The 24,147-nt window shown below is 39.9% G+C and overlaps 2 protein-coding genes across 2 annotated transcripts in view; both read left to right on the forward strand.

The window, feature by feature from the left end:
* The window catches only part of nampt1 (nicotinamide phosphoribosyltransferase 1), a 24,865-nt gene extending 3,805 nt beyond the window's left edge, over nucleotides 1-21,060 (forward strand). The window contains exons 2-11 of the mRNA XM_032504650.1: nucleotides 5,228-5,384; nucleotides 7,191-7,294; nucleotides 8,908-9,036; nucleotides 13,327-13,485; nucleotides 14,057-14,193; nucleotides 16,612-16,837; nucleotides 16,956-17,075; nucleotides 17,180-17,320; nucleotides 17,685-17,819; nucleotides 18,029-21,060. Coding sequence (XP_032360541.1) covers nucleotides 5,228-5,384; nucleotides 7,191-7,294; nucleotides 8,908-9,036; nucleotides 13,327-13,485; nucleotides 14,057-14,193; nucleotides 16,612-16,837; nucleotides 16,956-17,075; nucleotides 17,180-17,320; nucleotides 17,685-17,819; nucleotides 18,029-18,142 — 1,422 coding nt within the window. The 3' untranslated portion in view covers nucleotides 18,143-21,060. The remainder of the gene's footprint in view (nucleotides 1-5,227; nucleotides 5,385-7,190; nucleotides 7,295-8,907; nucleotides 9,037-13,326; nucleotides 13,486-14,056; nucleotides 14,194-16,611; nucleotides 16,838-16,955; nucleotides 17,076-17,179; nucleotides 17,321-17,684; nucleotides 17,820-18,028) is intronic.
* Nucleotides 21,061-22,814: 1,754 nt separating this feature from the next.
* sypl1 (synaptophysin-like 1) overlaps nucleotides 22,815-24,147 on the forward strand; it is a 9,867-nt gene continuing 8,534 nt past the window's right edge. The window contains exon 1 of the mRNA XM_032504651.1: nucleotides 22,815-23,111. Within this exon, the coding sequence (XP_032360542.1) occupies nucleotides 23,040-23,111 (72 nt within the window). The 5' untranslated portion in view covers nucleotides 22,815-23,039. The remainder of the gene's footprint in view (nucleotides 23,112-24,147) is intronic.

The raw sequence follows: 24,147 nt of genomic DNA on the forward strand, positions 1-24,147 counted from the left end.
ACTTGGAGCAAATAATCTCTCACACAGTGTAACGCTGTCCATCAATAAAAGGGAGAAAAAATTCGCACCAGCTGTGTGCTTGGCCATCAAGTGGTCTTTCAGACTGGTGCGACGATAGCTCAGTTCACAACGACAAAACACACCCGTAACTTTGGTCATGTCAATGGAACCATTGGGCAAGTTTTTTAAAAACTAAACTTTCCATTCAGAATCTTATTGGCATCCATTACGTCAGCTTGAGCTCGCCACCCACTCAAAACGTGACGTTACAAAGTCAGCATAATGTTCTAAGTAAATACGATATATAGGTTCAATGATTTTCTGAAATAACCGAATTTCAGGTACTGCCTATGAGAGTGCGCTACACTTTCATGGGTACTGTTCACATTTTTACTGGTACTAGTATCTGAAATTTGGTGCCGTTACCAAACGGTACATTTTTTCTGTACTTTCCCTTTGTAATGACAAAAAAGTGGAGAGGACAGATAAGCTTGCGCTTACACCCTCTCATGTACTGATTTTGGCACCGTTTGATTTGAAGTGAATCGGTCCTCCTCACCAACAGAATTTGTTCTATATCCAAATAAGTACATAGTTTGTTACCCAACCCTACATTTTCCAGTGTGGAGGTGTACAATACTTCACTTTTCAATGCACATTTTTAAAGCAATACAACGCAGGTGTGTTGGTGTATGGCCACATTTATGCCACATGACATTTTTCTGACCCTTAAATCCAAACAGAATTACAGTGAGTAAATAGGTAGGGGTTAAGGATTTTATGGGATAAACATTTTCATAGAGCAGAAAGGCAACAGTGAAGGTTGAACCTGTGGCATTTAGGTAATGGAATGGTCTCATTATTGGTTATGACAGCTTCTGCACGCTTCAGATGTTGTGCTGTCTGGGGAGAGACACAGCAGCACCTGAGAAACCTCTTTTATGGTATCCAGATTAAGGTTTTTTGTGTCCAAACATTTCATTCCAGGTTCTGCCAATGTCTTATGTTCATGACACCTAAACTCCTAAAAGGGCAACAGAGAAATAATTTGCCTGTTTTAAAATAACAGTGTGCCAGTAAATGACTGACTCATCCTGGACTTTCTATACTTTAAAGGTGCACTATGTTTTCCTGCATGGTTTCAGCGCAATTTTATTTTTGTCTCAAATCGTAGGCATCTCTCCTTGATCCGCTCGCTGCCGGCCCCGTGAATACACTGTGGAAAAGCCCGGTCTCGGGAGACAACACAGGGGTCTTAAAGGTCAAACAAACACTAGTGGCACAGCCTGTGTACCAAAATACAACAAACCACTCCAGCCAATCACCGACAAGATGGTTGGGGGAGGGGGGGGAGGGTTAGTGACAGTTAGTTAGTCATGACAGGCACGGAAACATTGGGGGGGAGGGGCGAGCTTGCTCTGTTTTGTTTGCAATTTACTTGGAACGTCAACAGAAGTGACCCTGCAGGAACTCATAGTGCACTTTTAATATGCTGTCTGTCTGTCTGTCTGTCTCTATATATTTCAATCAATATATCTTGGTTTCAGGGTTTTATAGTACAGACAAAAGTAGCAATGTATAAGAGAAGGTCAGATCAGAGATTACACTGAACATTAATCTATAGCCAGCTTTGCTCTAAACCGGTTTTAGTCTTACTTTCATTATTGAAAAGTCTACTTGATTGATCATTTTGTCCCTAAAATACATGAAAATTGTGAAAAATGCCCATTACAGTTTGCCACAACCCAAGATGACGTCTTCAAATGTCTTGTAAAAATTAAAATATAATCTTAAATCAAAAAGACTAATTGTTACAGCTCTAGATTAGATTAGATTAGATTCAACTTTACTGTCATTACACATGTACAGGTACAATGCAACAAAATGCTCTAAAATTGTCCTGTAGATGCAGGTGTTTCTAATTGAATTCTAGATAGTCTTTCCAAGCATTTTTTGTTGTAAATGACTCCAAAACATTCCATAGAAGTGAGGGGAGCTGCAGAATCTGGGGATTATTCTCTGTGAGTTTGTCACGACAAACCGCTCTTTTCAGATAACGTGTGAATGTGAATTTGTGCAGCTTTAATGACAGGTCTTGATTGGCCATTGTTCATACCAGACACATTGAAATATGCCAAACCTAAACTTTATCACCAAGGCAACTCGCTGTATGATTTATACTAAACTATAGGGTTCCATGCCAGTATACTGTTATATTGGATAAAGAGTGAATAACATCATTGGACCAGACTGATACATTGCGTTTTGTGATTTTTAAAACCATGTTTGTGTATATACATCAGCATGTAGGCCAGTGAATGTGAACACACACGTGGTCAGGCCTAGTGTCATGTTGTGTGTCGACTCTATTTTGAGTCCTCAAAAGGACAGACAGGGGTCAAAGACACGGAGTGGTTCATTGCCATTTATCTCTTATATTTACAAACTTTAATTAACCAGGAGTTGTTTTGTTTCCCCTTCATACAGTACATGATGCGTGTTTTTGTAGATTGTGATCAAGCCTTTAGGCCATTTCCACAGATTTATACCTACGGTTCCAACGTTAAATTTATTTTTTTACAATAGTGACATTAAATTTCTCTTTTTTTTTTTTCCTTTTAGTTTGTTTATTGTTCTTCCAAGTTTAGGGTATTGCTATGTGGTACCTGTCTAGGGCACTTACATGTTTCACAAGGTTGTAGTAACATCAAGAACAAGCCCATGACCTATATTTAGCCTTGTATTTTCTGTAATAAAATGTCTTCCTTCATCACTTAATTATTTCTGTAGCACTGATCTGCACTTTTTTCTTTTATTGTAGTATTTCCTGAAGGCACATGCACTTTCCCCATTGATATTAAGTGAGTTCATCTTATTACATCGCTAAGATTGAACCCCTGACATCTCTGGCCTCCTGTGGTTGTATTGCCATTTCACGTTTTTAAGATGCATTTTGTATGGACATTGAAAGCAGATCACTCTGAAAGCAAATACTAGATTACAAAATGAGTAAGTAAGCTGTAGCAATAACGATCATCTTTTCAACCCTATATGTGGAAGTTGCTCTTTAAATGCTCCAGTGTACTCTCTGTGGCAATCCGTGGACTCATTTGGGATTCAATTGATGGCCTGATGGCTCCAGTTGACACTACCTTTTCTTTTCTGTGTGTGTATATTCATTGTGTAGTCCCTCTGAAACCGCGTATGCTTTCTGTGTGTGAAACATGCCTGGACATGTGTCACACACTACTTGATTGCACATGCTTGTGACTGTGGTAGGTATCAGTCAGTTGACATTAGATTAGAGGAACACTAGAAACACACACACCAATTGAAGTGGTATTTTGTGAATAATAGTAGCATAATGGAGAGCGTGTCGGTGTGGGAATAGGCTGACATGCCTCGCCCCAATTGTGACATTTTAGTTCTGATATATTGTTTTAACACAAAAGATTCATTGATGGGTCTTTTATTGAAGTGGAATGTTTTCTCTAATCGCAGATAAAATACCACAATGGCAGTGCTCCGTAATCTGTGAGTTGTGACCCTGAATAGCTCCTGGGACTATGTCTGTTGGAAGTGAGCTACTGAATTCTTAGATTCCTTCATTTCTAAGTAGAGCCAGACCGATATTAGGCATTTTACAAACTATTGGTATCGGCATTTATAATGGCCGATAAATGAATATTTAAAAAACGCCCTTCAACCATGTTATGAGTGTTGGCGTTGCATTGTTTATACACCAGAGGGAACTCTACAACGTCCCTGTTATCTTTGATTTTTGTTGTTTTTGTTTAAAGGACTTTGCTTCATATCTAAGTTTGTATTTTTATGAATTTTAATTATCAGAATGTTAATATATTTTCAATAGAGCTGGTCAGCGATTAAAATTTGTAATCGCATAATTTCCCTGATTAATCGCGATTAATCGCAAAATGAAATAATGAATTCAAAAGTAGTGTATATCGTGCATTTTTTATTTTTTTTTATGTTCTGTCATATGAACAAAAGTGCCGTAATATTTGTTCTGCAAAAACTTACCCGCATTTTGTTTATAAAGTAGCAGTTAAATAAAATATTTAGTGTACATCTCAACTTAAACAATGTATTTATCATGTCCAGAGTTGAATTCCATCTGGTTGGAACGTGTTGCATTAGCGGCTCCTTCTTATGTCCACGTTCATCTGTTGTTGCTCTAACTCTGCAGCACTTGCTGGACTGGGTTTAGAGTGCCCCACAACTTTTCTGCACTTCGCAAGGACACTGTCCAACGCGCTGTTAAGCAGAGACACTGAGGGACACTGTCCAACGCGCTGTTAAGCAGAGACACTGAGGGACACTGTCCAAAGCGCTGTTAAAGTAACTGTTTAACGTAAAGCAGAGACACTGTGACAGAACGCTGGAGACCGTGCGCAAAGCAGGGGACATGATCAAAAGGCAGAAGGCTCGCAGCAGCGGTCAGATTTCGGATCTATTCGTACTATCTGAGCTTACTGCGGTGACTTTATTTGACACATTCCACTGCTGTGCAACTTCAATAAGTGTCCCGCGCATGTTTCAGCATAATGTCTCTCCTCTGTTTTCAGTCCAGTCATAGCGCGTGAATGCAGCGCCCACTTTTCATCAGTATAATTCACTGCCGTCGTTGTTGCGATTCTCAGACCGATGTCCTCCAAAACCCAAATGGGCCTGCAGTCTGTAGCTATCCACGTCGCTATGGCATTTGTTAGCTTTCCTTGCCTTTGTTTATCTCTACTTACCCACACGCTGCATCTAACGTAGTCTGCCGAAACCTCGCGCCACTGTGTTTCGCTGAATGATTTGCTGGTATTAACTGTCAAGGTGATATTTCAAACTGGAAGTACTCCGGTGATAAGAAAATTCAACTTTGCAGTATTTACAAAGCCTGTGAGCAACAAACTTTTACAATAATAAAGAAATAATAAAAAAATGTAAACAACAAATATTTGTATCGATATTGGCCTTAAAAATCCTTTAACGGTCGGGGCTCTATTTTCAAGCATGAAAATTTGATTTACTTGAAGATATTTATTGTTGCCCTGCAAAAGCGCCCTGCGTGTGTGTGTGTGTGTGTCTCTGATATGAGCGTTAGGGCATCAGTTTATGTGCATGCATGTTCTATTAGTATTATTCCAAATCAGTTTACTTATTGTAAATATCCATGCTAACATGTGTCATCGCCTTGCCGTTTGCTCTGTCTTTGCAGGTAACACATTACAAACAGTACCCCCCCAACACAAGTAAAGTGTATTCGTACTTTGAGTGCCGTGAGAAGCGGACCGATCCTACCAAAAGCAGAAAAGTCAAATATGACAAAACCGTCTTCTATGGCCTACAGTACATCCTCAACAAATACCTAAAAGGTAAGTCCTGACTTAGAATTAAATTGTGTTGCTCAGTATTGTGAATTGAGTGGAATAAAAATGCCTTTGAGCTCGACACTGTGTGTCGTGCCCACCTCCAACCCAGTAGGATGTTCAAACACTGCCAGACTGAAGGACTTTCCAACTTGCAGGTTTTTCCCTATGAATCCACCACCTCTGTTAATGATTACTTTTGTTTGTGTTAATATAAATGGGTTTCCAGTCAACTTAACAAATTAAATAACATTAACATTCCAATACTTGGATTACATAACCTAGTTTTTTTTTTTTTTAACTATTATGTATTGAAGTTAGCTATGCACATAATGCTACAACCGCCATTCTGTGGGAGCTGCACTGTACATTATTCTTTTGTTGTCCACTGAGTCTCAGTTTGCAATCAGGGCGCATACCAAAAGTCTTTTGTGGTGCGTTATTGGTCTCCTTGCAAGCATTTTATCTTTTTGCTCTCCCGCCTCCAGTACAAGGTCAGACTAGTGCAGGGTCAGCTGAACTGCATGCCTGGAGCTCCTCAAGATTGAGTGCGTTGCTTGAGGACACTTCAGCAGGGCAGATGCTTCTTTTTTTTGTGTCCAGCAGCAGTCCTTTTACTCATGTATGAAAGAAAAAGGGTACAATGTGCTTCATATTGATTAGACTTTACAGAGCATAACACAAACCCGGCAGGTTTAGAAAAAAATAAGGGAGAAAAGAGGCAAAGTATAACGCATCCAATATATTCAATGTTCAAATTAACTCAAGCTTGTAAAGGTGGATGTTTAAGTTCACCAGTGTCTCATGCCCCTCAGGATCTGAGGGGAATGAGATTTAGAAAAAAAGAATTCATCTCCCTCCTGTCTCTTAAGAGAATTTCATGGTGCAGTAGCAGAGGTGCGGGGGAGACAGAGGGCCAGGGAGAACAGAGAGAGAGAAAACAAAAGCACAGCTGCTCTTTCAACGTATGAGGGAGAAGGACCAGCTGTCTGCACGGAGCGTCACTCAGAGCTTAATGATTAGCCCAACTATTAGAGATGCCTCCTTGATCCTCCAGCTTATGAAACCAATTTTGCATCATGGTCATGGAGTGAATTTAAATCTTCTCCAACTCTACATTCTAAAAGCACAACTTCTGCTTACCCAAACCACCATATTAGGTTTTAAAAAGAAACTCCAGAATAAGGAGTGTCAACAGTTTACATTATAGTTTGTCATTCTCCCAAAATGGAAAGTATTTTATTGGAAAAAAAAGAACTGGTTTTAGCCTTGATATTACAGTTAGGCATGCCTTTTAGTAAGCAATGTTAGTAAGATTTTGGAGCCAGGTTGACAAATGTAAACACGTTCCCACCAAAGCATTTTGAAGAAAACAAATCAAGTCAAAGGGGAAAGTTTTAGATTTTGGAAAATTTCCTTTCAAGCTAAAAGTTAGATGGGCTCTTTCATGTCTGTAGGGTGAAGTTGCGGCCAGCAGCCAGTTAGCTTAGCACAAAGACTGGGAGTGGTGAAACAGCTACCCTGGCTCTGTCCAAAGGTAACAAGTTCTGCCTTTGTTTAGAAGCGCTTGCATTTGTACATATCTTTCCCTGTTGTGGTTTGTTGTGTACAACGGTTTCTATGGTCTTGAAACTTGAAATGAGACAAGGAGATGGTTGGTGTGTCAGTATGCACGGATGCTTCTAATTGAATTACAAAAGTGGACAGTAGAGTAGCATTCCAATGCCTTCTCTCTATCAGTGTGTGTTTCTCACACATGTCTTTCTGAACCTTCTTGTGCTTCTTCTTTCTTTTTCCCTTCCTCCTTTCCAGGAAAGGTAGTGACCCCAGAGAAGATCCAGGAGGCAAAGGAGGTATACAGGGAACACTTCCAGGATGATGTTTTCAATGAGAAGGGGTGGACTTACATTTTGGAGGTAAGAGACTGCAGAAAATGACATAAATGACCTACCTTTTCAAGGTGATATTGGGCAGTTGTACAAAACCATCTGTATGCATATTTGTGAGAAGAATCATCCATGAAAGACTATTTACAAGCAATGGGTTTATTGAGGTAAAAGTTGGATGTTGTGACTAGATATTCAGGTGTTCATACACACAGGTGCCAGGATACGCTAAAATTTGAATTGATGTCCCTTTTATTAGAGAGGCTAGAGGTCTATCTGTGCACACACACTCAGGACTCAGGAGGAGTGTGTTCTTGATAAACAAACTTAATGGAGAAAGCTTGCAATCTGATTAGTCATAAGGGTTACATTCTGCAGTAGCAAAGTCGCATCTCATAAAAATATTTTTCTTGATGCGTAAGGGAAGCCTGCACGTGAAAATAAGAAAAATCTGAACAACATTTAGTGCTGTGGTTTTCCGTAGAAGGAGGGAAAGGCTTAACTAGTACAATTCTTGAAATAGAAGTCATGCTGCGTTACATACAACCCGTAACCCGTGTTTTCACAACCTTCTACCCGTGAAAGTGCCCTGGAATGGCAGTCAAACCCGTAACTTACTACCAGTGAACTGTTACAGTTTTTGACGTCACACACACATAAACAACAATGGCGACCCCTGTTGATGCTTTTATAGACGCCGTTGATTAACGCTGACAAAAAGAAGTATATGGACATAAATAGGCAACGTTAAGTAATTCCGCACATTGTAATCAAAACAATACACATACGATGGTGTACTACTACATGTTATGTTTATTAAATGAAGCCCAAAACATGTCTGCAGCTAGAAATCACTAGTATCAGCTAGTGCTAGCTAACGTTAACATTAGGTAGCCGCTAGCTAACACTACCTAGACGGGTTTGGGGTGACTTTGCCTGGAACTCTACCGAGTTGTGAGTCGTGACTTCAAGTCGTAACTTACGGGCTAAAAACTGTGTCTGGAACGCAGCATCAGATTCAGCAACTACAAATGAATCTCAGTCAGTTTATACTGTATTTCTTAGAAAATGTGCATCCGGTGTTTCTGTTTTTTAAGAGGTACTGTTTCAGCACCTTGGAGAGAGCACAGCGCTCTGTACTGACAACATATCTTCGTGAAGTGAAGATAAGTTTCTACTCCTTTTTTCCTTTTGTCATCTCTTACCACATTACTAAATCAGCTCTCATCCGGTAAATCACTTATGTGTTGATGATCTGTAAGTCAGTACATGCCCCACATCATGCAAACGTTGCTCCCTTTTGGTAGTGGTATGTATTACGGTAGTTTATTTCATACAATGCCCACTTTCCTTTCAGTGTGAACTGCAACACATTTGCTTCAGACCAGGTTTGCAATGCAGGAATTCTTTATAAGTAAATGTTAGCTTATTCTTACTGCCTTTCTTCCACATTGCCTCCAGGCATTAAGCAATGTCTGAAGGTTGAATCTCACTAGAAACTGTACCGACTCCAAATGTGTGTCACTTTTGTCTCCTTTTTTAAGGTCATCTCAAAAAAGTATCAATCTACGCAATCCACTAAGAAGAAAACTGTCACAATGTAAATTGAATTCAGAGTGGAATATTTGTGTATGTGTTTACAGAAATACGATGGACACCTGCCCATTGAAATCAAGGCCGTGCCAGAGGGGAGTGTCATTCCTCGAGGCAACGTTCTGTTCACAGTGGAGAGCACAGACCCTGAGTGCTACTGGCTCACCAACTGGGTGGAGGTAGGTTTGTTTTGTTTGTCATCTGGGCCTACAAAGGATAGCGGGTTAACTACTGTGGCTCCTGGCACCACTCAAGTGTATTATTCCATTAGACTGCATCAGGCAGCGAGGGTCTAACTACAGTCAATTCATCTTCAGTTCTGGACTAGCTTTGTAAAGTTTCTCACCCCTATGACCTCATATAACACATAACAGTTCAGATTTGAATGTGCTACCTGTATTGCTACAAAAACTACATTGCAAGGCATATCAGTAAGATTTATGGGTTGGCTTTATTTGATTATTGATTAAAGACAAAAAATATTAGCAACATCTATGCCCTTTTTATTACATCGGAGAATTAACAGTTTAATAAAAGCTATAAACTAGTTTGGCTGCGCGCCCAAAGGCATCTCTTATCTCTCCTGAAAAGGGCAAGAGCAAGCAGAGAAATAATTTCAATCCTAAAATCAACCCCTCGACTTGACCAATGTTCTGTTTTATTTTAGGATTGAAACACATTTTGAACCTATTCTGAACTTTAAAGAATGTGTATCAACTTTATTCACTTTGTAGTTTAATTAACTCAAAAACTGTGTCAGAGGGCCACTAAGCTGAAAAATATTTGGTTCCTTTTTCTTTTATAACTGCAGTAGCTGATTTATTGCAGTTTATAACATTACTGGTATTGTACCTTCCTGATACTCCAGCAACTGGTCTCAGTAAACTGTCATTTTAACACTTTTCAAATTTACTGTACAGGCACATTAGTACCAATCTTAACATCCTCCATAGACCCTCAGCGAGAAAGCAAACGAGCACATTTCCCAAAATGTCTAACTAATCCTTTAATTATCATATTCATACTGTGGGTTTAGTTGAGTTATCAGTAGTGTTGTCAAACGATTGAAATATTTAATCGCATTAATGTCGTAGTTAACTTGTAATTAATCACACATTTTTATCTATTCTAAATGTCCCTGATTTCTTCTTGTCCCATTATTTTTTTTCTCATTTGAATGCTTTTATCAGCATGGAAAAGGCTTGCTTTGTGCAAATGTTTTTTTTTTTAATGGAAAACATTGGCATACAGCCTACTGTAGTGTTCAATTTCACACGTAACATTCTCACTTGGAGCAAATACTCTCTCACACAGTGTAACGCTGTCCATCAATAAAAGGGAGAAAGAAATACTTTGACAAGGGGGCAGAGAATTCGCATCAGCTGTGTGCTTGGCTATCAAGTGGTATTTCAGACTGGACGTGCTGCGATGATCGCTCAGTTCACAACGACAAACCCACAGATCTCTTTGGTCTTGTCAATGGAACCATTTGGCAACTTTTAAAAAGTAAACTTCTAACTGCTCCCTTTGACTGATGCTCTCTCTTTCTGTCCTTCCTTATGTCAGTCCCATTTTATAAATGCCGTGTTTGACCTCTGCCACAGCGGAATCATGCAGCGATTTCTCAAAAGATGATTAGACAACAACAACAAGCTTTCTCTGTTTCAATCCATTGATGCAAAAAGAAAGCTTTTACAAATAGCTGTACAAAGGAACATTTGTGAAAGTCTTGCAGACACATTCAAGTCATTAGATATTACAAATGTGTCTTTGATTGGGTATAAGTCTGTCTGTCTCTTGTTAACTGAAATATCTCAGCATTTTTTGCAAATCCACTGTTTCCTGAATGTGGACTCATTTCCGATCTGTAATTTGACACATACAGTCAACTTTGACAAATACACCAATGAAAGGGAGCAGTGCTCAAACGTAGGTCACCCACAGCCAAGAGCACAGTCTCTCACACACACTCACACACACTGTCTTGATCATTTTGGATACACCACCCCCGCATATACACACACACACCCAATCCATGGCTAATATAAATACACGCATAAACACACACACACACACACACACACACACACACACACACACACACAGTCATTCTTTATTGCTCATGTAAAATTAGCCATAGCATTTAGCCTGGTGTCCTTGGGCTATTTCTATTTCTCCCTTCTACTCTTGCTGTCCATTCTTATTTTACTTTTCTTTTCTTTGTTGTTCTGTCTATTTTATTATGTTTTTTTCTTGCTTGCTCTTTGTTTGCATCCTCTCTCTCTCTCTCTCGTTACTTATTTTCCTCCATTTTGTTCTGGGACTTTTACCGAGAAATTATGTTGGCATGTTAGTGTGGCTGTCGGTTAGTCGGTGTTTGTGTGTTCACATATTCCTCCTGAGTGGTGTTGTTATCTTCCTGTGCCCCGTTTTACCATTAGAGACATTACCTCTGACAAACTGTCACACCAGGATCACATACTATATTTTATAGAAATGTCACAGGCATCTTCATTCTAAGAGAGTATTCTATTTAAAACACTGATTAAGTATTATTTTAACTCATGAAAAGTAAACAGGAGACATCTCAGGAGAAATAGGAACTAGAACAGATTACAGTGAAACAGGGATCGTATTACAGTGTTCTATATCAAAGTGCAAATTAAATGCATATTGATTCCTTGTGAAAAGGTCAAAGTGCAGATAAGGCGGAGGAACGTGTGTGTGTAGGTGCGTGCGTGCGTGCGTGCGTAGTCACATGAGTCCATGTTATGGTTTAGATTATGAGTAGTTTGAGGAGGCATGTGCCCTGCTCAGGGTTATAGAGTAAATGCTGAACACAGACTGCATAGTTTTAGTAGGCAAAGTGAGGAGTAAGGGCTAAGTATTTTTTTTTTTTTGTCCGCTATCTTTTTAATTGCTGTGGAGGAAGGAAAAAGGGCTGTACATCCTGGTGTTTTGAATGTGTGTCATGGCTGCTCTCTTTATCTGCTGCTAGCGGTTTGGCACACATGTACTTAGCTATCATTCCTAATATACACACATGGCTTCATGTTGCAAACACAGGCGGAGGAACGCCAAACACAGTGTGTCATTCCGTAATAATATCAACATCCCATATGACCCAGTGGTAGTCCTATTAGATTTCAATTTCTAGGCGGGGTGTGGTTGGGATTTAATATGTACCCAAATATATGTTGAATTCAAAACATACTACTACAAAAACCTGTCACTGTTAAATAATAAGGCACAGTATGATTTGAGATTTGAACACTGAGATTTATCACAAATCCCAGAGCCCTTTCTCACCATTGTTTGTTGTGTGCTCGGCCTTGTCTACCCTGGTCTGTTATTGGACCCAGGACTTTGTCCTGAACTGGTTTTATTGCACGCACTTTAAGCTATTCTACATGACTTGGATGCCGGGCTCTCTGGTTGAAGTTTTTGGTATCTTATACGTCTGTAATTTGTTCTTTTGTCTCCATTTTAACTTGCTATGTTTTTGTTATGTCTGAAACTGTGTTACTTGTGCTGCAGTCTGTCCTGGCCAGGACACTCTTGAAAAAGTAAAACAAAGTATCTATTTGTCTGAAGATTAAGGGTGTGCAAAAAAAGCGATTCACATTTGTATCATGATTCAAGCTCTACATATTCAAAATTAATTCATAGATCTCCAAAAAATGATTTTTGATGATTTATTTTTGATTTGTAATGCCGTTTATACTACCACATGGGAAAAGTAACTACATTTCCATTCTGTGAATCATGTTTTTTTTAGTTGAGAATTGTTTTTTAATCAAATAGACTTCGGAATCGGAATCTTGAGCTTAAAAATCAATATTGAATCGTAAAATTTTCTGAATCGTGCACCCCTACTGAAGATGGATGTATGTTCAGGAGGATAGACAGGCAGACCGCCACACACACACACACACACACACGTACGTACTATACACTTATGATGGTAGAAAGTGTGTATTCAAGACATTTCCCAGGTGGTGGTGGTGAGTACAGATAAGCCACTTGTTTTGACATTGAAATCTGTGACTCTGGTCCAGAGTTGACATTAGGCATAGAGGAATGTATTTTTCCCGGAGTTTGTCTTGTGTGAATGAGCAGCCCCCTTTAATCCCTTTGAGTGTTGATTTTGGGTTTACTACCAGTGTCGTACTGGGAAAGTGGGGTGATTGGACCAAACATGCATTGGTCAGTTCATTGACGAAAAGACTTGCACCTTTTGCTAAACTTTTTGATAATAACTTAGACTTAATGTTCACATATATATGTTTGTTTACATAGGCTTAATAAGCTTGAATACAATGTTGTTGTTTTTTGCTGAGATGTATTGTAAGTCATTGGTGCATGTGGAGAAATTAGAAGAAATTAATCTTTTTTTGTGAAACCGTCTCGACACCCTGAAATAAAAATAAAACAAAGTAAGCTGGACTCTCCTTTCTTCCCTACATCAGACCATTCTGGTTCAGATCTGGTACCCCATTACTGTGGCGACCAACTCCAGGGAGCAGAAGAAGATCCTCGCCAAGTACCTCCTGGAGACTTCCGGGAACTTGGAGGGACTAGCCTATAAACTACATGACTTTGGCTACCGGGGCGTCTCCTCACAAGAGGTATGCTTCTATATACAATACAGTAGATATTGTTGAGCTTAAACCTACAACCGTGGAAACCTTGACATTTGTTTTAAGCTTGAAAGTTAATTCCTGACATTGGAAAAAACAGTCTCAATTCACGATCCACTTACTAGCATTTTCTTGAGCCTTCACAGTCTTCACCATGGGATGGAGTTTGCTTCGTTGACATGGAGATACGTCTGTTGACCTAGTACTTAATAGGTGTTCAAATTTAAAAAAAAACTGTTCAAAAAAAAAACTTTGGTAATAATAGTTTAACAAAACAATCCCGACTCATGGTCCACTAACTAGCTCTTCTTGGACCTTTCAGCCATATCACACAGTGTGTTATGGAATAAAGCTCTGGAAAAAGCTAGTGAGGGGACCTTGAGATTGGATTTAGTCAAAGACGACCTACTACTACCACCTAAAAAGTAGACAGGAGGCATAAAAAAGAAATAAAAATTAAATTCAGAAATAATGGTAACCTAAAAGAAATTGACATAAAATGTGTTGTGCGACCCCTTCTCCCTTTATCTCCCATAACACAATCTCCTTCCTATTGCAGACTGCGGGCATTGGGGCCTCCGCCCATCTGGTTAACTTCAAGGGCACAGACACAGTCGCCGGCATCGGAGTCATTAAGAAGTACTACGGCACCAAGGACCCTGTGCCAGGCTTCTCAGTGCCTGCTGCAGAGCACAGGTAGACGCCTTTCTCAACATTTTATTTATTTGATGTTGTAGCTTTGTCCCTGCTTGGAGACATGATGTTTCTCCTTGTAGCCCACATTCCTTAGCTATAGAGTGTTTTACCAGAATAACGTTTCCACTGAGATGTAGGGCAGTAGTTCACCACCCACTTTCATCATTACGGCAGTAGTATAAGACCTCCAAGTAATCATGGGCGAATGCCAACATGCTCACTCTCTTTTAAGGGATGTGCAAAGGTTTGCAGAAACGTTTATGCATAACATTTTGCCCCCGAGAGGCTGCTAAATTCCTTTGCAGATTACTAAGGATCAGCATAAGCCACGTATTCACATATTCCCAGAAAATACTGGGGTACAGTAGGCACGCTGCGGTTCTATTTATCTCTGGTTAGAATGTCTACGTCTTGGCTAAGAGCCAGCTCTGGAAACAAACCTTTTCACACACAAGCCAAATTGATTTCCAAAATAGACAACTCGTTTCAAATAACAGCTGGTTAATCAACAAAGCTGTTGAGAAAAGGAATGTATCACCCCGGGTGAAAATGCACTCATCATTTGGCTGAGATTGGTGTTGATTTTCTTCCCCGATTAGAGGTTGGTCACCCTCACACCAATTATCAGGTTTATCTAGCTCATATTGTAAATGGGGCTGCGATTGGCTGGATGTAAAGATTTTGATTGGCTGCTGCACTGACGCACATGCCCCTCACATGTCTCTGGTGTTGTTTTATGGCACTGATCCATTTGTCCTGCATACACACACACACACACACAGACACAGACAGACACACACATATATATATATATATATATATATATATATATATATGTGTATACATACATACACACATATATATATATATACATACATACACACACACACTTTCCCTCTTTCTGTTTCACTCTCATGCACTCAGTTGCTTCTTCCTTGCCACCAGGGCAGTTACTGCTGCATCAGCGCACCCTTCTACCTCGCACGAGTGCATCGTGGCATGGTGGCAGAAGTTGTCATAGTAACCATTATGTAATGGTCCCCCTCCTAAAGCCTGTTTGGTTTCTACCTCAGAGGGAGGAGTCACAGTGAAATTCCACATTGATTTTGATGTAGAAGGAAAGTAGGGGGGGGGGGGGGGGGGGGGGGGTATTTTAAACTTTCACTGTAACAAAAATGCCCTGGGAAGAAAAATAAAATACCAAATTCACCTAATACAAGAAATTTACATTCAAATAAAAAATAGTTTCACATGGAAGATAGTAGCACCTAAACAGAGACAAAGTTTCAGGCACCCACCTTCATTGTGTTGGGGTGGTGGAAGGCATTTCAGCCTCAGCACATAAAATGGAATTCAGGGCCAGCTTTGACTGCAGAAAAGTAGAAACGGTGTGTTCTTTTTTGTAATTTTGGTAAATATTTCATTGCCTTTTAAAAAGTAATTCATCTGGTAACTTATATGGCTACATCACACCTATTTAAACCTTTAGAATATACAATTTAGTCTAGGTTTGGTTTTATCCAAGACTAAAACCTGGAGTGCACTGCCCTCTTTTGGACAGTATTTGGCATTAGCATTTGATGAAAGTCTTGTGACTGTCTTGTGAAGTCTTCTTGTTTTATGAGAACATTTTTACCTTTTAATATGCTTCTCCTCGTGTTCAATTTCTTTTTTGCTCCCATTTTCAGATGACAAATCTAAAGTTCTTGCTACCTGCAGTTTGTTGCTGTTGAACCTCTTTCTCTTTGCCTTCTCTATTTTTAGAATTAATGGTGGGAACTTTTTTATTTCTTCATGTAAAGCACATGTGTCAAACTCAAGGCCCATGGGCCATATCCAGGCCCTCGCAAATTTCGATGAGATCCGCATACCAGTTTAGGTTCACAATAAGTCTTGACTCGCCTAGTTGTGGGCCAGACCAAAATGACAGGAAATGGTTTTTCAAACTGCAATTACGCGACACTCAAAGCAGATTTTGGCAGATTGAAACTTTAAAACTTCGCATATTCAGGCTGTAAAACAGGTTGTTGTGAGTCGGCTGTGTGGTAGCATACTTTTAAAAATGTAATCATTGTATTGCTTGATTTGCTTAACTCTAAGGAACTTTTTTAGGACTTTATGTCGACAAAACTGTAAGTGAGAAGAATATATGAGACATGCAATAATACAAATACAAAACTAGGTACATTTTTCAATTAAATAAAAGTGTGTCAATGATCTATACAGGTCTGGCCTTTGTGTAGCTCTCATTTTCTAGTGTGGCCCTTAGTGAAATAGAGTTCGACATCCCTGATTTAAAGCCTGACCCTCTCTAACCAACCCCAGAAGTCCACAATATGTTCTAGTTTAGATCAACCATGTGGGAAGAGAAATTACTGGGACAAAAAAATAATGATTTATCTGCCGTTCTCTCTTCAGCACCATCACAGCGTGGGGGAAGGACCATGAAAAAGATGCCTTCGAGCACATCATCAAGCAGTTTCCCAACGTGCCCGTATCAATCGTCAGCGACAGCTACGACATCTACAACGCATGTGAGAAGATCTGGGGAGAAGACCTCCGGTCGCTGATAGTGGCCCGCAGTGCAGATGCCCCGTTGGTTATCCGACCAGACTCAGGAAACCCGCTCGATACAGTTTTGAAGGTGTGGTCACATGGACAGCTTGGTTTTCAAATTAAGATTGCTTAGAAAACAAGCCAGGACACTAAATCCCCACTTTCTGTACCACTTTTCCTTTCTTTTTTTTTTTAACTTCTGTTAGGTTTTGGAGATCCTGGGTAAAAAGTTTCCGCCAGTGGAGAACTCCAAAGGTTATAAGGTTCTACCTCCTTATATCAGAGTCATACAAGGAGACGGAGTTGATATCAACACACTGCAAGAGGTATAGAAACATGCTACTTATCCATGGAATGTACTTGGAGACACAACGCTGCCATGACAATAGGTTGGGTCTCTCACATAATGTTACTGTGTGTTTTCCCACAGATAGTGGAGGGTATGAAGCAACACAGGTGGTCCATCGAGAACATTGCCTTCGGGTCCGGCGGGGCTCTGCTGCAGAAACTGACCCGAGATCTGCTCAACTGCTCTTTCAAATGCAGCTATGTGGTCACTAACGGACTAGGGGTGAGGGCTGATACATTAGAATGTAGTTATTGTGTTTCATGACCATTTTGTAACAGTTGTGTTAGTTACACAGTGAGCAATAAACAATTTACAAGTTGGCAAGAGTCTCCAGATGACCTGCCAAAACCTTTTTTTCTGCATAATGTTTGTCTTTGGAACTTGAAAAGTACTTTCCAATTCCTAAGGGTTGCATATTTTTGTTAAATACTGTAAATTAGCCATTAAGTTGGTTTTCAGTGTCTGGAGACAGTTTATAAATGACAGAGTCTTTGATAAATCGGTGCAGATCTCTGCTTAAACCCATGTTTTGAAATTCTCGTTCCATTTTAAAATGCGATATTTTTTTTCTGTGTGTTTGGAAAAGGTGAACGTGTTCAAGGACCCAGTGGCGGACCCCAACAAGAGGTCCAAGAAGGGTCGCCTGTCTCTGCACCGGACACAGAGTGGCGACTTTGTCACCCTGGAGGAGGGCAAGGGCGACCTAGAGCAGTATGGCGTGGTGAGTTGAAAGGCCACTTAGTCACTTTTGTACACAAACATGTTTTAAAGTCTACCAAAATCTTCTCAGCAACACTGACCTGCCCCTTTTTTTTTACCTTCACATGTTCTTTTTCCTCCTTCTTTTTCTCTGCCCTTTTATCTGCCCTTCTGTGTTCCCGTTTCTTTTTATTTACCCTCCCTCCAACTTGTTTTTCTATTCATCTCCAGGACCTGCTGCACACAGTCTTTCTGAACGGAAAGATTGTGAAGACGTACACATTTGACGAAGTCAGAGACAATGCTCAGCTCAAAGAGAGCGAGCTTAATGTGCTGCTGGACTGAGCGCTGCACTACTAAATCCTCACCCTCCACCCTAACCCCAAAACAAACCCCCTCCCCTCAACCCTTCCTCCTTTTGGGCACCGACGCAACCCCAGAAAAAGGAGGCGGTGTACACTGCTAATAGATCCCTCTCCCAAAGCGTGACAACTCCCCAAAACGTTCCTAAACACACGAGACTCCCTTAAAATTCACAGATGTTCACCCACAGTTCCAAAACGCTGTTGTTGGTTCTCCAACAGAGTTGGGGGGGGGGGATTTGGAAATTCGCACAAATACCCCATAAATGTAAGGGGGGGGGGAGAAAGATGAGAAAATGTGTGTGAGGTACAGTAAGCAACTAATGACAGACATGGCGAGGGATAGCAGTGATAGAATATGATGACAGACCGTGCGTTCACTCCCATGTGCCACTGCCCCAAATTGAACTTCGGTATATTGCACTGATAGATAGGCTAGACATATTGCAACCTAAGAATGTGACTGGCTTCTGATAGACAATGTGTCTGTGGACTTTTCAATGCTGATACAAAAGCAAGTGAGATGATTGTGAATGAGCTCCTGGCGACTGCATGTGGAGTGGACCCATGGTGCGTCAAAGTGAGAAAGATGACAGAGAGAGAAATATGAAGCCACACCAATGGCCGTGCTCTGTGAATTGTGTACAGAACTGTTAAGAAAAAAAAATACATGTCTGAATCTACTTATGCTTTGTCTTTCATGTGAAGAAAGAAAAGGATGACCATGGTTTACAATGGTGCACCGATAACATTGACAGAAAGCCGCTAAAATGTTGCTTCTATTTGGAAACAAGGTTATAAACACACTGTCATTATGGGTGATAAAGGAATTCATTTTTTCCCAGTTTTCTTATTTTTCTGTTAGTAGTTTTGGCCCAAATTATAAAAGGCCAACATCTATCAAGTACTACCTGAATATTGTGTACTTTTACTTTGCCAAATAACATGTTATGGGTGCATCTCTGAAGGTATATAAATGATTATCTACTTGCCATTATGTCGGCCCCAGAGCGTTCACATCATGAAGGTTCAATTACAAATGCTGTTCAAGGAGGGAGGATAAAACCACTCTCAAAGAGATGTTTTCAATATTGTTTTTAAATGTCTAAACCATGGATTATAGTCCTCCAGCGTTTGTGAAAATAGCAAATAAGGAAATTATGAAAGCTAACTTTCCATTGATGATTCCAGTGTTGTCAAAGCCACAAAACTCAATCAACAAGATTAGTTTTGAGTTAAAAGTTTCAGATTGGGTCTTCACAATGATGAATACTCTGGAAACCAGTCTTCGCTGAATAAGACCAAGATTTGATGTAAATATGAAAAAAAGAAATGATGTTCACTGGAATCAAGAAAATCTATGTTTAATGAAAGAGTATGTTTCTCCTGGGCTGAAATGTATGTTAAGGTTTCGTCGTGTGTGTGTGCGGTGTGTGTGTGTGTGTGTGTGTGTGTGTGTGTGGATTTACTTCCTTTAACGGATTCCTTTATGCAAATGTACACTTTCTTTGATCGGGGGAATAGAGAACACTCTTCCTTTTACTTTGCCGGCCTTATATTCTGAAGGGAGATGATAAAGTAGTGAATGTGTTTTTTTTTTATTTTGGGTAATGTAAAAGCAACCAAAAGGCAGAAAAGTGAGACGCAGGATCAGGAAAAACTTTCTGAAAGAAATGTACCCGCTACGCGCTGGCAGTTGCTAAATCGTTGCCCTTGGTATCACTGCCTTAACACGAGAAAAGCAGGGATACTTCAACAGCTGTGTTTCTGCAAAAATTGTATTTGTGACCAGTGATGTTTGGATTAATTGCCAAGAAATGGGATCTTGCTGATGATTCCTGTTGAAGTTCATTATCTTTCCATTCAGAGCTTCCCAGTGGAGTGCCACTCCTGTTTGCAGGTGTGTTTAGTCCCGTTGCTGAGTTTGCCATTTCAGAGTGAAGAGATTATTCTTTAGCAGAGCTTGGAGGGATTAAAGAGGAGTTGGTGACTTCACAGTAAACTAAATATTTGGCAGAATTCTTCTGGCTGTGTAGTGTTCCTACCACATATTTAATTCTAATGTTTCTAATACTTGGGTTTATGACTAAATGCATACAAAATTACTGACATTTCCATCCGCTTCAATTGTATTTTGTGTGTTTAGTGCTAATTAGCTAATGTTGACATGCTAACACGCTAAATTTAGATGGTGAACATGGTAAATACCATACCTGCTAAACATCCACATGTTAGCATTGCCATTGTGAGCATGTTAGCATGCTGACATTAGCATTTAGCTCAAAGTATCTCACAACCCGCTTGCATAGCTGTACACGGTCTTACTAACACTGTTAAAATCTCCAGGTAATCGTTTATCCATTATTCTTTGCCTGCACACTCTTTAGACTTTGTTATCCAATACTGGAGTAACAACACAACAACAGTTCTTTTCCAGTTATGGGGGTGCATTTTAGTAAAACTCTGATTTTACTATTTTGATACTGTCTCAGTTCTTACCTCAGAAAACATATTATTTTGTATGACAAAGGAGAGAAAACATGCGAGAAATATTGCAGTAAATATCCTTATTTACAAACGATGCGGCCATACTGCCTTCTCATTTGTACATACAACAACTAGTTTGATAAAAAGCAGAGAGGCAGGTTAGGGAGACAACCACACTAGATAGAGTGAGTGTGTGTGTGCGTGTGTGCGTGTGTGTGTAGTCCTGTGTTTATGCATGATGTGTTACGGATGAAAAAACGTTTGTGAATACTTTTTTTCTTTATGTTGTTGTTGTTGTTTTACTTGTATGTATATGTTGGTTTTCCCAAATTCTCTCCCAACACAACTGATATTTTAACTAACATAACTTGCGTTATTGTCAACAATACATTGATTAAAGATGCCACCCTGTCAGTTTGGAATGGTTGATTTATTTTACCTTCTTTTGTACAGGGTTGATTTAAAATGTTTTACTTGTTTTAGTGGTTTTGTTTACAGTTGAAATACTTTATATGCCCTCAGCCATTAATATCAGGGTCTTTAAGAGCCCCATTTTGGGAAAGTATAACCCAATTGACATCAAGGTAACATTTTCTTTCCTAATAATTTTCTAGGATGTTTCCTGGAAAGAGGAATGTAATTTGGTAAAATAATTATCAGAACATCCTTGGATAAAACCCAATTAAATATTAGTTTATTGTTCAAGTATTGGAAACTTTATTTTACATATTTGTTAAATCGTTGGCTTATCTGTAGGCAAATTTCCCATTTGCATGTCTAGCTGACCTGTTGGGAAGCAGCTAAAATACTCTGTGGAAGAGGCCGGCACTTAATTGAGATGAATAAATTGGAAGTGTGTTGATTTAATCCTGCTGCTATTTTCCCCGTGATTGTACCAAACCACACACTTTTTTTTCCAGGAAACTGGTAATCCTGTTACAATTACAATTTTGAGGTAGCATTTCTACGTAATGTCTGTCTTCAAAATACAACATCTCCAAAAGAAAATGCCGCTGTTTTTGAGGAATAACTCTCAGCTCTGTCTCATCCATAGCCCTTTTGGATAGTGGCAGTTTGGCATTTCCATACAGTTGGTTGGACTTGGCTGACATATAAATAGCAACAAAATAGCATCTTTAGTTTGACCCTCGTTACCTAATGAGCACCCCCATATTATTAACGGCACCCCGCCCAGTTTTTAATGCAAGCTTTGTTTTACAATTTTAAAGTCTCCAACCCTTAATCGAGATAACCCAGATGATGTCATCAGGGTTAGTTTTTCCAGACTGTGAAAAGCTCCTCTATCGCTACAGAATACATTGTACAACTGTTATTACAGGTTTAGTAGTTCTCGTTAGAACTAGACTAAAAGAACAAAATATAGACAGTATTCATTCTACTTACTGTAAATACAATCAGTCCATAGAATATTCATATTTCTGTCATCGGATTTATGATTAATAAACATATTGTTACATGTAAAATCGGTGGAGCTCCCCACAATCTCATGTTAGACATGTGATACTCTTATCAAGTAATCTTGTGAAATGGCCCTTTATGTTAACTCGGTCAGTTGCAGTTCGTCTCTGAGGTTTTCTTTTCCTTGGTTGCGAGTCATATGACCCATTTAGCACCGAAGAGGCGTTTCACAGTCACAGTGACTGCAAACTCAGCAGAAAGGATCATCCTGCAAATTCTGGCGGATGGGTCTAATGAAAACTCTGTAGGACACTTCTGATGCCTTTTGTTCCTCGGGCTGTAACGTTAGTCTCCTGGTGTTACTGTACATGATAATTCATCGCCTATACAGTTGCTGCATGTATGGTCTTCTTTTGAGGGATTTTATAACATCGTTTGGTAGATTTCTTTTCCCCAGCCAGTAGACAAAAACAAAAATGTCTTGCAACAGTGTTGAACACATCAGAAAGGGTGACGCTTTTTCATTTAGACTCCTTTTCCTGTAACTAAATGATGACATGACGCCACCAAAAGCAACGCGTAATTTGGCACACTTTACGCTCTTTATCCGCGACATCGCCTGCGTATTTTGCGCATCACCAACTGGAGCGCTAGACACTCGTTTTTCAAGCCACGCTGCAAAAAATGTGCACACTAATCATTTTGTTCTACGATGTTTGTTGTTCAAGATTCCTGAAACGCGTTAAACTGTAGTTTTAGTAAGTGGAATCATCTCACCTGTATGGCAGAGATGTGATTTACTGCAAAGTTCGGTTGGAGAAGTTACTTTAAAACACTTTGGACCGATCATTTTTTGCAGCGTCGGCAGTAAAACCACGTCATTCTGTCAAACAACTCCCCTTTTTCCTCCCTCTTGGACCAACATCCACAGTTTAGGAACAACTGGATAAAGTTTTTTGCATCAAGCACAAATCATGATGACCGGATTTCGGCTGAACTTGTCGCCGCTGAAGGAGCCTCTGGGCTTCGTCAAACTGGTGGAGTGGGTAAGTTGGAAATGCACTGAATACGTGTGTCCGTTTGTGTGCGTGTGTCATACCCAAAGGACAGGGAGGTTCAGTCCTTTTCTTGGTCCTAGATTTTCCCTTTTCCCGGCGATTTTCACTCCTGAGAAAAATCCCTAAAGTGAACTGTTTACATGATCATGACTTTTTTCAGTCAGTCAGACAGTCATAAAGGCATATCTGAGTTTTTACATTTACAACAATGAATCAAATGCATGCAGTAATTTATTAAATAAAGCAGAACATTTGTTAGGCTTTAGCATACAATAATCAACACCCTAATAGCCAATAATACACCGATTATCACAATGGGGATGTGGCAGTAGCTCAGTTGTAGGGATTTGGGTTGGACACTGGATGGTCCCTGGTTCAAGTCCCCCTATGGGCCAAAGTATGGTGTGTGGATTGGTAGCTCTAGAGATGCCATTTCACTGCCTGGGCACTGCCAGGTGCTCTTGAGCAAGGCACTGTACCCCCACATCTCTTCATTTGTGCATGATTAGGTCCTGTAGGCCTTTTAATGAAAAATATCAGATTTAACTTGGCATGTCTATCTTATAATACATACACATCTTTCAGGTTCATAGATTGAAAGTGAAGATAAACTGTTGGACAAAGAACTTGGCTGATGTGAGTTCAGCTCAGTTTTGTCCAGCGGATCATTTTGCTGGTTGCATGGGCCTGTCCTTCACAGGACACAGTTATAGATTAATGCATCTCTCAGCAATAATTTACCACGGAATAACTGTGTAACTGGCTGCTGATACACTCCAGTTTGTGTATCATGAGAGGACAACAGTTTGTCATGGAAAGTCCAGTAATCAGTTTTGCTTTACACAACTGGGTCAGAGGAATCCAGTGAGGGGCAATGAAGCTCAGCTACAGTTTCTCTCAGCTGTTCTATTTTCTCATAACACAAACACACACATACAGAGCTGTAGAGCTTCAGTAACACAGTCATCTGACTCAGGACAAGACTGTGTGTGTGTGTGTGTGTGTGTGTGTGTGTGTGTGTGTG

The sequence above is a fragment of the Etheostoma spectabile genome, chromosome 23, assembly GCF_008692095.1.
Source record: "Etheostoma spectabile isolate EspeVRDwgs_2016 chromosome 23, UIUC_Espe_1.0, whole genome shotgun sequence".
Taxonomy (NCBI): Eukaryota; Metazoa; Chordata; class Actinopteri; order Perciformes; family Percidae; genus Etheostoma; species Etheostoma spectabile.